The sequence below is a fragment of the Plasmodium inui genome, assembly GCF_000524495.1.
Source record: "Plasmodium inui San Antonio 1 unplaced genomic scaffold supercont1.51, whole genome shotgun sequence".
NCBI lineage: Eukaryota > Apicomplexa > Aconoidasida > Haemosporida > Plasmodiidae > Plasmodium > Plasmodium inui.
Window position 1 is genome coordinate 2,549 of NW_008481885.1, and position 15,861 is coordinate 18,409.

At 33.2% G+C, this 15,861-nt stretch overlaps 3 protein-coding genes across 3 annotated transcripts; 2 read left to right on the top strand and 1 right to left on the bottom strand.

Moving 5' to 3' along the window:
- Nucleotides 1-3,929: 3,929 nt before the first annotated feature.
- Nucleotides 3,930-5,057, bottom strand: C922_05273 (hypothetical protein; the record flags this gene model as incomplete). Its single annotated transcript, XM_008820845.1, has 1 exon — nucleotides 3,930-5,057. One exon carries the CDS (start codon nucleotides 5,055-5,057, stop codon nucleotides 3,930-3,932), a length of 1,128 nt encoding a protein of 375 aa, XP_008819067.1.
- A 4,233-nt stretch (nucleotides 5,058-9,290) lies between these two features.
- Nucleotides 9,291-10,382, top strand: C922_05274 (hypothetical protein; the record flags this gene model as incomplete). The annotated part of the gene is made up of 2 exons (XM_008820846.1): nucleotides 9,291-9,461; nucleotides 9,603-10,382. The coding sequence occupies 2 exons, from the start codon at nucleotides 9,291-9,293 to the stop codon at nucleotides 10,380-10,382; spliced, it is 951 nt and encodes a 316-aa protein (XP_008819068.1).
- Nucleotides 10,383-13,414: 3,032 nt separating this feature from the next.
- On the top strand, nucleotides 13,415-14,918 carry C922_05275 (hypothetical protein; the record flags this gene model as incomplete). The annotated part of the gene is made up of 2 exons (XM_008820847.1): nucleotides 13,415-13,522; nucleotides 13,764-14,918. 2 exons carry the CDS (start codon nucleotides 13,415-13,417, stop codon nucleotides 14,916-14,918), a joined length of 1,263 nt encoding a protein of 420 aa, XP_008819069.1.
- Between the last annotated feature and the right edge of the window lie 943 nt (nucleotides 14,919-15,861).

The following is a 15,861-nucleotide window of genomic DNA, read 5'->3' on the forward strand; positions in this document are numbered from 1 at the left end:
TACGAATATCCGTTAATGTCTTTTTTCTTATTTTGAGTCGAGTAGTTTTTGTGAAAATTTCATATACTCTTCTTTTCGTTCTTTATTTTTTCTTTCTCTTTAACAAGATGGTTTAGGCGCCCTTGATAAACCATGGACCCTGGAATTATGTAGAACACTCTGCCGCAAATTATCCCCACATAATCTGATTAAAAGGGCAGATGATCGGATCGATTAAGTTTTAGTGAATCCCCTCTACTGCCCAAATAATGTCATATATAAAAAGGTGGAAGATTTTTCTAACTTAAAAAATTACTTTTATGGCCTCTTTGCTGATAATCACCAGAGAAATAGAAAAAATAAGAATCAAATTTATGTGAGTAAAGCAATCCAAAAAATCGTGATGCCCATGTGCCACATCAGGGCAAGGGGGAATATACAGGGAAGTACAAAACTTTCATCGCAAAACCTTTGACCACCAGTGACCCATCTAGTCAATATAGATACCCCTATAATTATTATGTCAAATATAACGATAAATAACACCTTACACTAAGTGTAAGAAGTCTGAATGTGCTAACTCCCCCATAATTTTTAACAAAAGATGTGTTATATTTTTACAAGAACAAAATTGGTTTTAAAGAAGCTGCTAAAATTTGAAAAAAAAAAATCCATTGTAAATGATTATATACAGTCGTGTATACAATCGCCAATGGATAACCTAGGACATTACGTCCTAGTGTAACAAATAGAATTGTAGATTCCGTAATTCATGCCATAGGGCAAAATACAAACAAAAAAAAATTCATCACACGAATTAATACATGTAACCAATTCGGTACCTACATAGATTTCTTCCTAACTGTGAATAAACGAGTATATTTTAAGACATATGTAAGCTTGTAATGAACTGTTCCATTATGTCAAGGGGAATTAGCCCTCGTTAACATCCCTCCATATATGTCATTGGAGTTTTGTTCCAACGTTTCCACTTTGCCCTTCCCTCAATGGAATCCTATTTTATGTATATTCCCTCATGTACTGCTGTGCGCTAAGTTCCTCTGGTGTCGCTTGGTCCATTTCTCTCACGCCCCTCTGCATTCTTCACTTCATACGTACGTTCACATTTGCTGATACTTCTATGTCATTCATATGGTTTCACCTATACATTTCTTCCTCCTTCTAAGTAGACAGATGTTCTAGACCCCCCAATTCCCCGAATGTGTAGAGTGCATTACGGTTATTCCTGTTACTTCATTCTCTGCTCTTTCCCAAAATAAGCATCTGTTAATCTCTCATGAGTATTCGCATCCCCTTCTCAAGCTATTCCTGCTACATTCATGTTACCACTACGGTTGATATTCCTGGAACCATAGTACTCTTCACGTAACAGTATTATGAGGATACTCGTTCACTTCATAGAAGGGTAATGTGGATACATATTGCATTGCACAGAACTGTTATTTTCCTATAATACAGCGCAGGACTTAACCCCTGTGAGAAAACAAGAAATACTGCAGTTTCATCTACCTTCGTATGTTATGTACCATCATGCTGTTCATATATAATGCATCCATATGTACTGAATCCACCACATAACAATTTTTGGAGATACATACGTTCATTTGACAACGTACTACTTCGGGTACATCCCCATGGTTCGCACAATAGTTCTCTCCATTTAAGAGCCTTACAGATACGTCGAGAACCTCCGAATGATAGTATCCTTCGGGCACTGGTACAGTACGAATAGAATTATCTTTGGTATATCAATACTCTTCAAATAAATTGACTCCCGAGGGATCTTTACTCTTCAAATTATAATACTTCCAGGAGAACATTACACCACAAAGAATAGTACTCCAGACACGTGCGCACAATGCACATCACTGCCCTGTCGATATAGTAGTATTGGACATACAATAGTATCCCAGCCATATGTGTATGGTTCACACAACACTGATGCGGGGAATCCGTGCGGTTCATACAACTTTGCTTCGAGTCCTCCCTACTCTTCACAGAATTGTAAATCTTAGTGAACGGCACTCTTCAAATAATAGTGCTCCACGAACACTACTATTGTTCACTAAGTAGTCTTCTTCCAATCATGGCAATCTAAGCCCTAAATTTTCGAAGCCTCCGCATAGGAGATCCCGGGGGCGTATGCACTCAACATACAATAATGCTGTAAAGAAAGCCTTCCCTTTCACCTACCTCAGCATGCCTCAAATAACTAAACTTTCGATATATTAGTATTCCACCAAGATGCATAGACTTCAGACAATTATGGTGTTTATATGATAGATCTGTGTGCACCCAGCTCTTTCATATAGAACAACTGCAAACCCTGGCATACAACTCCCACAACTAGGCTCTTCATACAACAGTGCTTCAGGGAGATCCATGTTCCTCAATCAATAGTGCTCCTCAAATAGGAGAACCCTAAATCAGGAACCATTTGAACACTAATACTGAGGGCATACACGTACAGTGTACAAAACAGTACCCCACGAATGTCCGTGGGGTTCATACGATAGTCATGCATGTTATCCGTACATTTCGCAAACTTGTGATGCTGCGATAGGTATAATTTGCAAATGATAGAGCTCCTCAAGCGTGAGTATTCCTTAGACACATGTGCTCTTCAAATAATAGCACCCTAAACCCCAAATATATCAGGACCTCACATAACAGTACTCCTGCGGCAATTGACACTTCAAGTAAGAGTTCCTCTCTGAGGTCGGTACTTTTAAAAAGCAGCCGATTCTGCCACCAGAATACTGTCCGTGCAATAGTACACTCCAAATATCCGTACTCCCGGCAGATGCGCAGAGTTGAAGAGCTAAAGCTTTCCGTAAAATACAGCCCCCATCCATGCATATAGCAGCACTTCATGGGGAAATGTACACCTCAGACAGAGGTGCTATCCAAAAAATGAAAACTCCCCAAAACCTAAACTTGAACTTTGTCCTTCAAATCTATGTTTATCACATAAATTGAAGAGGTTTCCCTCTCTATGATAAAAAGCATTTGTCTAAAGTCGTGCATGTGATATTCTATCAGTTCATTTTACGCTCTGAATTTAATCATATAAATGTATATACCGAATCGTTTTTTTTTTCCATGTCTAGGACTGGAAAATCAAGTTTTAATTGATTCAATTGATTTAATTGATTCAATTGATTTCATTGATTTAATTATTCACTTCTTTTTTTTTATTAACGTGCTTGAAAGCAACATCTTAGAAATTTTAACAAGCATTAAGTTTATAAGAACAAACCAACAAATACACATTTCGTAAATATTCTATTTGTTACAAATCTTACTGCAGCATTATTTTTGCCGTACCACTTGGAGGGATTCACCCCTCCTGTGTTTTATTTATATGTAACGTTGCTACACTAATACGGAATAGAGAACTGTAATATATGAAATGGTGAAATGCTCATCAAGCGCGTCACATAAAGTGAAAGGGAGCACCGCATAACCTCCAAGGGATTTGAAGAAGGGAGCACTACTAATTGAGGTTATACTTTCCTCTTTTTCCACATTTATTTCTGCCTTTAGGAAGAGGAGAAAAAAAAAGAATCCTCAAGAAAACACCATACTAATCAGAATCTACGTTATACTTCTCCGCTTCTCACACAAAAACCAGTGTACGCTGCTTAAAAATAATCGAATATAATCAAAGCTTAACAAAATCGTGTACGAATTTTAACATATCAGTTTACGATGGAAAATGTAGTTGTTAGACAATAGTGTATAAAAATACACTTTATAGTAACAAAAGAAAGAAAAAATAAAAAAATTCACGCATTTAATTATAATTTCGTGAAATATTACAAATATGTATGTACGTACGCCAAATAGAAGCACACTTAAATATCTTCATCTCTTCAATTTATCAAAATTTAATGTTGAAATTTTTCTTCATAGGGAAATGGATAACATCATTGCTGATTATCATTCGGCTTCTGTTTTATTTGGCCTCCAGATATGGTAGTAAGCCAGTCGAAAACAATATTTAAAACTTTCATATTTCCCGGTTCCACAATTAATACGTGCTCCATGTTTTCTAAAAGATGCAATTCTTTATAACGAACCTTCACTCTCCTATAAAAGGATACGGTGCCTCGCCAATGACATAATGGGTCATCTTTTGAATGAATAAACAAAATAGGAATATTCCTAGGAGTATGATTTATGTCATCGTCTAAGTTTCCCATTGCATTTAGGAGTTCGCGACCAAGTCGATAGGTTATCCCTCCTTTGATGCTTATTCTATCAAACTTTAAAATGTCATTAATGTATGGATACCTTCGGGAAGGCAACACTGAAATAAGTCTTGAGTTTTGAAAAAAATCCGAAATAATACTCGATAAGGGTAAAAGAAATAATTTATACATCGGTGAACCTGGGGATGTTAATAGTCTAACAGAAATCATTCCAGATAAGCAGATACACCCTTTTATATTTAACCTTTTATTTGCATCGCTTCGAGACTTCCCCAATAATTGTAATGTCCTTAATGCAATATTTCCGCCCATCGATATACCCATAATGTATGCTGGAAGTCTTCTCTTATTAATTCTTCGGTTAATATTATCAGAAGAAGTTGCATGATCCTTATTATCACCATAAGCCAATGATTCTTGAATTCTAGTAATATACTGCAATATGTCGAAGGCAAAGTCATCAAACTTTTTTACGTTACCTTTTAAATTGTCCCACCCATCAGACAGTCCATGACCTTGTAAATCTAATGCAAATACTGAATAGCCTTTTTTATTAAAATGTTCTATCCAACTGTCTTTATAAACGTAAAAATTATTTCCATCTTTTAATATGGCTTTGTTGTTATCTACTATCTCAACGTTATGTCTTAAATAGGTCAATCTCGCATGTGAACCTAAACCATGGATTAATATTATAATGCCTATAGCATTCTTCGCTAGCCATCCGTATGATCGTAACAACAACCCATCCTTATTAAAGAATGAATCAAGCCTTGGCTTTTCATCTAGTCTAGTGTAAGGTTCTATATCTATTTCTGTGTCGTATATGGTACTATCAGTCATCACGTACAAAAATTAACAAATGAAAAATAAAATAATTCATAACGTACCATATGAGAGCAGTTATACCGATGAACTGTTCTCTCTTGCATATGTGGTACACAATTAAACAAACGATGAATATATATATATGTATTTTTCCTTTTTTAAAGTGAGTAGGTAGCCAATCTGATAGAACGACAACAAATATAATCCCTAGCTAGAAAGAACTATATTGAAAAATGAAAAAAATAAAAGGCAAAATATATCACATGTACTACAAATACTGTATACATAAATACATACGAGCTCCACGAAAAAAAGAAAAAGACTAACTGTACTGTTTCGTTTTGTAGCAAGTAGAATTGTTTCGAAGTACATTCTTTGAAAGAGTTTATTCTTTATTGACATTATGGAATATATTTCTTCGTACATATTTTTTATATTTTTTTTTTTTTTTTTACCATTTTATTGCTAAAGGAAAATGGCATATATGATGCAATCGCTGAGAAAAAGAAAAAAAAAGATTCGTATGCGCAATAATCTGCCATCATTTTTCCCGTAAAAGCGTAAATTTCTTTTCTTTTTTTTAGGAGGCGGGATAGATATGCATTTTTCAACAATTAAAATAGTGCCTCCATCGCATGTAAATATAATAAAATTCTGAGCTCTAAGAAAAATTCTATTTTTTCGTATGTTTTCCTCCTTTTATGCAAGTTTTTCGGTGCATCCATTTTTTACATGAAATATAACTATTTCGCCTTCTTGTTAAGAGTGAGTTAAAAGAATGCTTTGTGAACAACTTCAGTATACGTAAATAATAGAAGCAACATTTTTGCGGAAAGAAAGTCTAAACGGAATTTTGTTTGATGCATTTTTTTTTAAATATAATTTATCTATACCATATATGCTTTTTACAAAATCCAAATGATAAAAGGAAACTACTTTTGCTATTTTGTAATTAACCCATTATGCTCTATATGCATTCCATATATAGCTATTCGTCTCATCAAAATTGCCAACCCACTGACGAAATGTCAGTTCCCCCTAATGCAACTGTCGATCTCTCTATATATGTCCACTCCTTGATCCTAACTGAGCCTCTGTTTAAGTCCTCAAAACAGGGGAAACCATTTTCTGCGCAATCGTAGCTAAAATTACTGACACTGTAATAACGTACGCACGTATGAAGCGTTTCTATTCATATATTTCGTATGCTATTATGTATAAATGGGAATATAAAACTTTTCTATTATAAAAATTCTTAACAATGCATTCGAGAAACATTGTTCATTTTAAGTGTGTCACAATTATGCTATTCGTCTTCTCCCCCAATAGGGAAAAATAAATCACTTATATATCCATTTCATGCTTCAAAATACACTAAAGTCTAGAAATATAGCCATGTAGTGTTGCATTTTTTTTCCCTTTCTCTGTCAATTTGGAGAAGATCCCTAATCATCATTGTAATACCTGTTGTACATGTATAGAAAAACATTTTTCCACATTTCCCGTTCAAAAGTCATGCTCCTTCTTCGCCATGTGAATGAGGGAACCTCCCTCCATAAAGAATAAAAAAGAAGAAAAAAAAAAGATGGTATCAAATTTTTATCTATCGAAAATCTGAAGAACTAATTCGTTTCCTCCTTTACTTACAAATCGTGATCATATATAATTCATTCTGCTATTAATTTTCCATATGCCCCAGTATCAAGTAAATGCGATTTTTCAACAACGCCTAATCAAAAAGAAGCTACGCAACTGCATTTTATTTTTTAAAATAACCTTATTAGTATGAAAAAATGAACATATTGTATTTTATATGATTAGAACTAAAATATATCGAACTTTGTTAATGCAGGCATTGTGCGTCATCTTTTTATATAAGACATAACGTAACAGGGCAGCAGTGCAGAAAACTTATTTTATATATTGTGAACCTCCGCACCTGTTCGCGTACTTCGCGAAGTAGAAAACTTCTCTGGGTTCTTTTTCTCCCAGAAAAAAATTTTCAATTGTAGAACATGGTCACTTCCCCACAATGTACATATTACATATATATATGTACACAACCTTCTCATATAGAAGGGACCAATGGTGCGAAGGCTTCAAATGTGTATTTTATTCCTTGTGCAATTCTCTCATCAATTACAAACGCTTAAGGAATATCAGGAACAATCCTGTATCATTAACCATGAAATAACTTACGCACATTTCGCACCAATAAATAGCAAAATCCTAACACATTTTTATGCTTATAATTTTATTGCGAGGGATTAATTAGAAAAAAAAACTCCGCAGAAGAGACTACAAATGGGACTACATTAAATCCCTTTAGAAATAGAGAAAAATAACTACACTCCTCTTTATCCAACAAAGACGCATAAAAAATTTTCCTTAAAAAAGTAGTTATTCGTATCATTTGCATTTAATTATGTAAGCATTTAATTTGGCGCCAAACTGTTATAAAATATTGGTATGATTTTATTTTTTCGTGCAATGTTCTTTTTTTTTTTTTTTAACACACTTATTACATTTTAATCCTCCCCAAGGTTTCTCAAAAATTTTTCTCATAAAACTATTTGGCATATTATACATTGGGTGTTTATGTATTTTATAAAGTTACTTGCGAATTCATAGAAAAATGTCAAATTATAACAGCGGCTATGTTATGTGTTGCTACTCTTAAGTTAAACGAATTACTATAAAATTTAACCTGTTTGGTACGCTAATATTGACTCCTCTTCAAATATATGGACTCTGACGCCGTAAAAAATATTGCTTCTTATGAATATCAATAATAGTGTAAAATATTTAAAAAAAAACGCGTGTCTATAAAATTATATGAGGACCCCCTTTATTCTGTTAGCTCTTTTTAATAAGGTTTAAGGAAAGCGATAAATATTGCCTCACATTTTGTAGGCTAATAAAATAACAGTCGTCCTTTTTTTCAGTATGCCCTTCATTTTTATGATACAACGACGAAACAAATTTACTGCTTCAAGCAAAGCCAACATAAATATAAGCAAAAAAAATTGCAAATCCTAATTGAAACAGAATCGTAATATACAAATTGGGTTATAAAATAAATATATGCTGGAACCGCGCTATTATCATATGCCCTCTGGACGACCGAGAATCTGCTTCATTAAAGATGTAGTACAATTTTTGGAAAGAAATAGTACAAAAAAAAAGATCAATGCTTTTTAGCAGAATTTACCCAAATAATTCTGTATTTCTTTTATGACAATTTCCATCGACGAGACGGCAAAAGGATATTTTTCAACAGGTATAATTTATTGGGCCATTTTTAATAAAACATTTTTCAGCATTCCTTTTTTTTTTTTTCTTCTGTTTTCTAATTAAAATGCATTATATTCTAGCAATTTTAAATTGAATAAAAATAAAAAGAACAGTTGCAAGAAGGAATGCGCACTCATACATTTTTTAAGTGCGATATCGCAAGCGTCCAAATTTCGAATCCCTGAAATTACTGTCTCAGCACGTTCTCCAAAAAGGATATATTTTTAGGTTACTCAAATAATTATTCCATTATATTATACTGCAAACAGAACAAATATTTGTTGACACGTCGAATAAAAGGACCCAAGCAAAAATTACGCAAAAAACATAAAAAATAATATATTATTTTTCCTAAAATTCAACCCAGAAGTATAGCATCAGTTATGCATTATAGAAAATACTTGTTCTATATTAAAATAATTAAGCTCGAATTAATCTAAGTAAATAAAATTCATGTTATGTCAAGAAATATAATTTGTTCGAAAAAAGTCATGAAGCATATTGGTATAGGCCCTTACCACGGGTACCGATTTTGCGAAAAATAAACTACAAATTTGTTCACCTATTGCGTGTTTGTTTATATATTTTTTTTTTCATTTCATGAGCTCCATTTTATGTGTGTTCTACGCAAAATTCGTATGCAACTATTTAAAAAATGCATGATTGATTTATCCGTTTTTTTTCTTTCTTTTTTTTTTTTTTCCTAATTATTTTATATCAGCTTCATTGGTTGTTTCTTACGATTTTCTAATTCCTATTTCAAATTATACTTGTGCGTTTTCTCACATGGAAAGCGAGAAATGTTGTTAACCATCGCAGAAACCTCTATTGCAATATACGTATGTATATTATAGACAGTTCCGTTTACTACATACCATCCCATACTTCATATAAATTACATAGTTCCTTTTTTTTTTCTTAAATTTATCACCCTTTCAAAAAATTGTATGAAACATGGATTTGAAGAAGTACAATAACACATTGACCTCACAAAGGTCACCTTCTCGAACCACATCCACAAGGAGATACAAAAGTGCCCCAAAAAAGTCCACTTCAATCCTTTCGCGTTTATCCATTCTGATATTTGCCTTATCATGTGCTGTTCTTGTAAATACTGCCTCAGGGGTAAGTTAAAACTATAAAGCAGGCTTTAAACAAATTGGACGCAGCTTCATTCCCTCTTTATGAATGCGTACAAATGAATATATTCCATTTTTCCGAGTACCTACCAACCATCCGCAATAATTTTTTTTTTTTTCTACCTAGGCGGCAGCTAATAGACGAAACACATATAGTTTTGTGTCACCTATTTTAATAGGATTCGGCGAGTTAACCGTCGAAGAATCAGAAGAATTCAAAAGAATGGCTTGGAATAATTGGATGATACGATTGGAATGCAGCTGGAAACATTTTCATGAATCTGTTCAAGAAGACAAAACAAAATGGCTCCAGGAAAGAGAATCAGCTTGGTCTGATTGGCTTCGATCATTGGAAAGTACATGGTCTCCCTATAGTGGGAAAATGGTTACAGAACAAAAAATTAATGATATGGAAGAATCAGACACCTGGAATGACAGGCAATGGGGAAATTGGATAAAAACTGAAGGAAAAAGAATTCTAGGAGCGCAATGCGAAAAATGGATTAAAGAAGCAGATAATCAATTACAAAAATTAATTTTAGATAAATGGGTTCAATGGAGAAATGGTAAGATCCGATCTTGGTTATCCAGTGAATGGAAAACCGAAGAAGATTACTACTGGGCAAATATAGAGAGCGCCTCAACAGCAAAATGGTTACGAGAAGCAGAGCAAAACCATTGGCTTAGATGGAAAGAAAGAATTAACAGAGAGTCTCAACAGTGGATGAACTGGGTCCAAATGAAAGAAAGCGCTTATATCAAAGAAGAATGGAAAAAATGGTCCCAGTGGAAAAATGATAAAAAAATCCTATTTGACAAATGGTCAACTAACCTTGTCTACAAGTGGATACAGAGAAAGCAGTGGAACGTTTGGATTAAGGAAGCTAATAATAGAAACCAAGATTAGAAGGTAAAACTTTTCAGACCCGAACAAGGCATTATAACAAGGAGTGGAAATTCATTCCCTATTTCTCTCCTTTAATTTAACAATCCTTCAATAAATTTTTAACAGAGGTGAAGGGAGGGAGGGGAAGAAGTCACAAATGAACAAGTAACACTTAGGTCAAGCAAGGTGTGCCTAAGACCCCAACTTTCCTTGTAACCTACATTAGTACATCTATTTCATTGACAAACGTGGCATAAAAAAAGGGCCAATTCTATGTATATGCGAAAAGACGAATCATTCTGTATTAAATAATTCCCTCAGTAAGCACGACAAGACACAAAGAGATTAAGAAAAATTAACCTATACAGAGGAAGCAAAAAATGCAATCTTGTACCTTTATTAAAGGATTTTCTTGCAAAATGTGCGCATCATGCCCGTCATATATTTTTTTTTGTCCCTCTGTAGTTTTTCGAACCTACAGATAACACCCCATCTCTGAATTTTGAAGAATTTGCCATATTATTCACTGCACACATTTTCTTAAATAACCCCCATAAATCCATTTCAAATTTTATTATGTACAAAAATAAATAGTGCAGTTGAAATTTTTCTAGCATTTCTTCCTTGGAAGTCTAAGCAATATCACAGCTATTTTAATAGGTACAGGCTTCTCTATATGTCGTTTATACTTATTCACTATTTTAGAAGACGCTTTAAATGTTTTTCTTTTTTTTTTCTTTTTTTTTTCTTTTTTTTTTCTTTTTTTTTTCCTTTTCTTTTTACTCTTTTTTTTCCTTTTTATACCCCTCTACCCTACATTTCTATGCATACTCTCACTCTATATCCCTGTAGCTCTTTTCTTAAATAAAGACAAGAAAACATTGCCATTCTAGTTTTGTTATAATATATAACGCCCTAAATAGGAATATAAAAATACGCTGACAACACTGTATGGGTCAGTGTATACCCTTTTTACTCTTCTTTAAAGTCACGTTGTTCTCGGCAGTAATTTTACTTGTTCTTCTGCCATTTCACACCTGTAGAGCACAGGCTATATTGAAAAATTAACCCTTTTTTGCAATCATTAAATTTTTAGCGTTACTTTTTCCGTTACCGCTTTCTTTTTGCTTCTGTATTTGTAAAAATGCAAAGGTTCGTATACTCCTGAATCTGTGGGGTAACATCTGAAAGCAGAATCGTAAACCAGTGGTATTACAAAAACGTATTATACACTGTAAATGACACAATTAGTGCGCGATTCTATCCCTTTATTTTGACAATTGAATGGAGAATAGTTTTCTTCGATGTGGTTCGAATAGTTAAGCGCATAATCGTAGAAGAAGTTAATTATACACATATTAAAATAGTAATTTTTTTATTATTTCTTTTTCTAGGTTCAGTTGTCCCATTTATTCCGCTCATATATTGTTTCTTAACGTCTTAATTAAGGAAATGCTATCAAAACGTTTGCAAAATATACTCACATAGTTATTTATACATTTTACGCACGATTACACGCATACAAATTCGAATGGATGTGTGACAAATTAATTACTTATCATTTTTCAAAAATAAGGAGATCGAACCTTTCTTCAGATAAAGCAATAAGAATCGTACAATAAATGTTATCTTCATTTCTGCAATGGGCAACATTTACTGGACATGAATAGTGTCAAATTGGCATATAATGAAAGAAAAGGAAGGAATCACACAAGAAATATAAACATAAAATATATACAACAAAATATATCGAAATATAAGATAACATAACAAAATGAAACCATTTAACTCATCGAAAATACTCCGATGCAGGCAGAACAAAAATGTCATCAGTTGCGTTCTCTCGGGGGCGTGTTACTACACTTCATTTTTCTTCTTTATTTGTTCAACCAAGGAAAAGTTCATTCCATCGACAAAGCGAAAAGAAAATTATTATGTGGTTATAAAATAAGTAAAAATATTCCTCCTCACAAAAACATAAAAGAAAATTTTAATCACGCAGTTTTATAAAGAAAAACAAAATGAAAGTATATATTCCTCTACAAACATCACCGTAAGCAGCATCATCTTCGACAATCATGATACAAAACGGTATATAACAAAGTTGTGTAGAACGGAAATAAAAGATTTGCTACCTCTTTTATTATTCTAGTGCACGTTTTGCAAAATCGTTTTTTGTTCTTTTTAATAATTATCATTTTCGCTTCTACACGGTTTGCTCTTTTGGCTTATTAATCTGATGAACACCTTTACTTTTTTTAGGATAAATTTAACAGTGCGCATGAATTCGCAGCCAAAATAGGTATCAAATTATTTATAAACATATTTCGCTCTCTTCGTAATTATATTAATCTCCTTTATCATTATGATATATTCTTAAATCAATTAGGTGGAATTATAAAAGTAGAAAAAAAAAAGAAAGAAAAATTCTAACATGACAAAACCTTTCTAACAAAATGCACATATCTATAAATGTTCAGGGTTATAGTTACAAGATTTGTTCTTTTTCATGTTATGACAGAAATTCCTAAAAATAAAACGAGCACTACCTAATCTTTTTATACCAACTGTATCTATCCGCAAAGGTAACTGATAAGTATAAATAAATAACCAGCTTTATCGAAGTATTTCATTTGTATACTCTACAATTCCAACTACCGAAACAGAAATGCACTGTTGTATAGATTGAAATTGTCCTTTGTTCCTGTTCGTATTTTTATAAATTTACGATGTGTACGCTATTTTTTTAGAGGGTATATAACGAGTAAAATCTTGTTTTTGGTTTTTTTTTTTTTTTTTTTTTTTTAAGTCCCTTTTCGCCTTCTTGTAAGTGTACTATTTTTTCCCCATTTCTTGCTTCCCCCATTGGCCCCTACCCTTATGCACCTTTTCTTGCACTAACTACGGTTACGCTCTCTTGCATTCAATTAGAAGCATCGAGTATTCAGTTCATCACATTATGCGTAGTTCGTTATGTTACAATTATTAAAAACATTAACAGAACATTCTCCTCGCCTGTAAGGACTTTGTGAGCTACTTCAAAATAAGAAACCATGGAAACACTTAGCAATTACGAACAACTCATGCCAGAAACCTTGTCATCATCTCTACTACCGGAAGAAGATGCGTACTCCTCACTGAGCAGTTACGGCAATCTTAACGTGACAAATATACTAATCGGCGTTCTTATTTTTGCGTTGTTATTCTTCATCTGTCGTCTTTTTCAGGTAGGAAAAAAATAACCACCGACGTGTACACATATGTTGGCACAGCTATTTCATCTATTTTTTGTAAAAAACATTACATTCCAACAGTGTTCGTATAGAAAAGACAAATATATATATATGTCCCATTATTGTATTCCACACTTCCTAACCCACTTTAACTGTTCATAAATTTCAGCCGCAATTTCTAACCACAGCAAGAAATAGAATTAGAAGGTCATCAAGGAACGCAATAGTGTCTAACACAGTACAACAGGAAACTGTGGAGAAAGACGGAAAGGAATCACCCAGCAAAAGTGCATCCAAAACGGAGAGTACAGAAACAAATGCGGAAAATAACAACCAGAAAAATGAAGCGAACCAGAGTAATCAATCAAAGAAACTAAACGATAACAATATTAAAAGGATAAACGAAAGTGCCGAAAAAAGAAAACACAGATATAACACTGGTTTAGAAGCAGACAAAGCAGAAGTGCAAACAGTCGAATCAGCGGCTGATGGAAAAAGAAGTCAAACGAGTTTACTCGATAAAATAATAAGGACAAATAAAATTGGGAAAGAAGGAATGAAAAAACTTATTAAGAAACAAACTGTGCTCCATACCGGAGATTACAATGATAAAGATTCAACGGACGATTTACAAGGACAAAAATCAGAGGAATGGAAAAATAAGCAATGGAATATCTGGAAGAAGAAAAATGAAACCGAATGGAAAGTTTTTAATACATGCATTGAAAATGAAAAAGACAATTGGCTTCAACGAGTAGAACAAGAATGGCAGCAATTTCTAGAAGCTATGCAAAATAAATGGATTCACATTAACAAAAGAATGGACGAGGAATACAAAATCATCATTCCGGAAGAATCTGCAGCATGGGATGACACACAATGGATAGAATGGATTAAAACGGAAGGAAGAGAATTTATGGAACATCAATGGAAAATATGGCTTTCTCAAAAGGAAGCAGATCTGAACGACTGGATTGTAAAGCAATGGATAGGGTGGAAGAACTCGCAGATTAGCGACTGGTTAATGACTGACTGGAGACTCCAAGAAGAGGCTTCATGGTCAAATTATGAAAATCATAAAATTACAAACATGCTACAAAGAAAAAAGAGAAAAAAATGGACCGAATGGAGAGAGCGCATCAACAGAGAAAGGGAAGAGTGGGAAGATTGGGTCCGCTCCAAAGAAAATATATATTTAAATAGTAAATGGAATAAATGGTCTAAATGGAAAAGAGACAAACGATTTATATTTAGTAAATGGGTGGAAATGATTACTAACAGGCTGATAAATGAACGGCAATGGAAAGAATGGGTTAAATCATAGATTAATTACATATATCGTAGAAATTACCCCAGGAATGACTGATAAAATGTAAATAACTACATAATGTTATTATTTATTTTGGCTCTTTTTTTTTTATGGCCATTCTTGCGTATAAGTTACCGAGTTATGAACCCCGAATGAAGAACAAGTGGAATGGAGGATGTGTAGAAGGTTTCAAAACGGCAGCGCTGTGCTTATCGTTATTTGTTTTATTTTTTCCCTTTTTCCTTTTTCTTCCTTCTTTTTTTGAGGGGATTTATTTAAAAACATTTGTTTCAGTGCTTATATCACAAATTTACAGTAACAGTGGGGAAAAAAGCGACTTGGCCAGAATCTCACAAAACGACGTCAAATTGATGGAAAAACAGAAATAAATTCAGCACGATGATGCTTAACAGGAACGTGTCATATCAGTAGATATTAATGAATGAGCTCTTCTTAAAATAGTTTTTCCTGTTACACCCAATTATTTTTAAATGTACCCAATGTATATATAGATATATTTTTGTTGCTTTACAGTCCCTAATTTTTAATATACAAATTGTACATCCTTCACATTTCATTTTACTAAACAATTTTCTCCTTTTCTTCTTGTGTTAATTTATGTGCTACAAAAATTTATAAGCGATTCCGATTCTTTTTTCATCGCTTGGACTAGCTATTTGTATGTTTTCTGAATATGCCCCCCTTGCAATATAGACATATGTATATAATAATATGTGCGGATTGTTTACACGTAATATGTTGACTTTTTCGAATAATTTTGAAAATAAAATGTTGTGTTCTTTATGAATCTTAAAGGGGCACTATGAATAACGACGTAAATTTTATTTTGTTTCGAACGAAAATTTGAATCTACTTTGACTTAAATTTGATAATAAGTTTTTTCCGCAAATTTACGTGTCCCATATGGCTTAACCTAGTAGAATCCACTTTTATCATT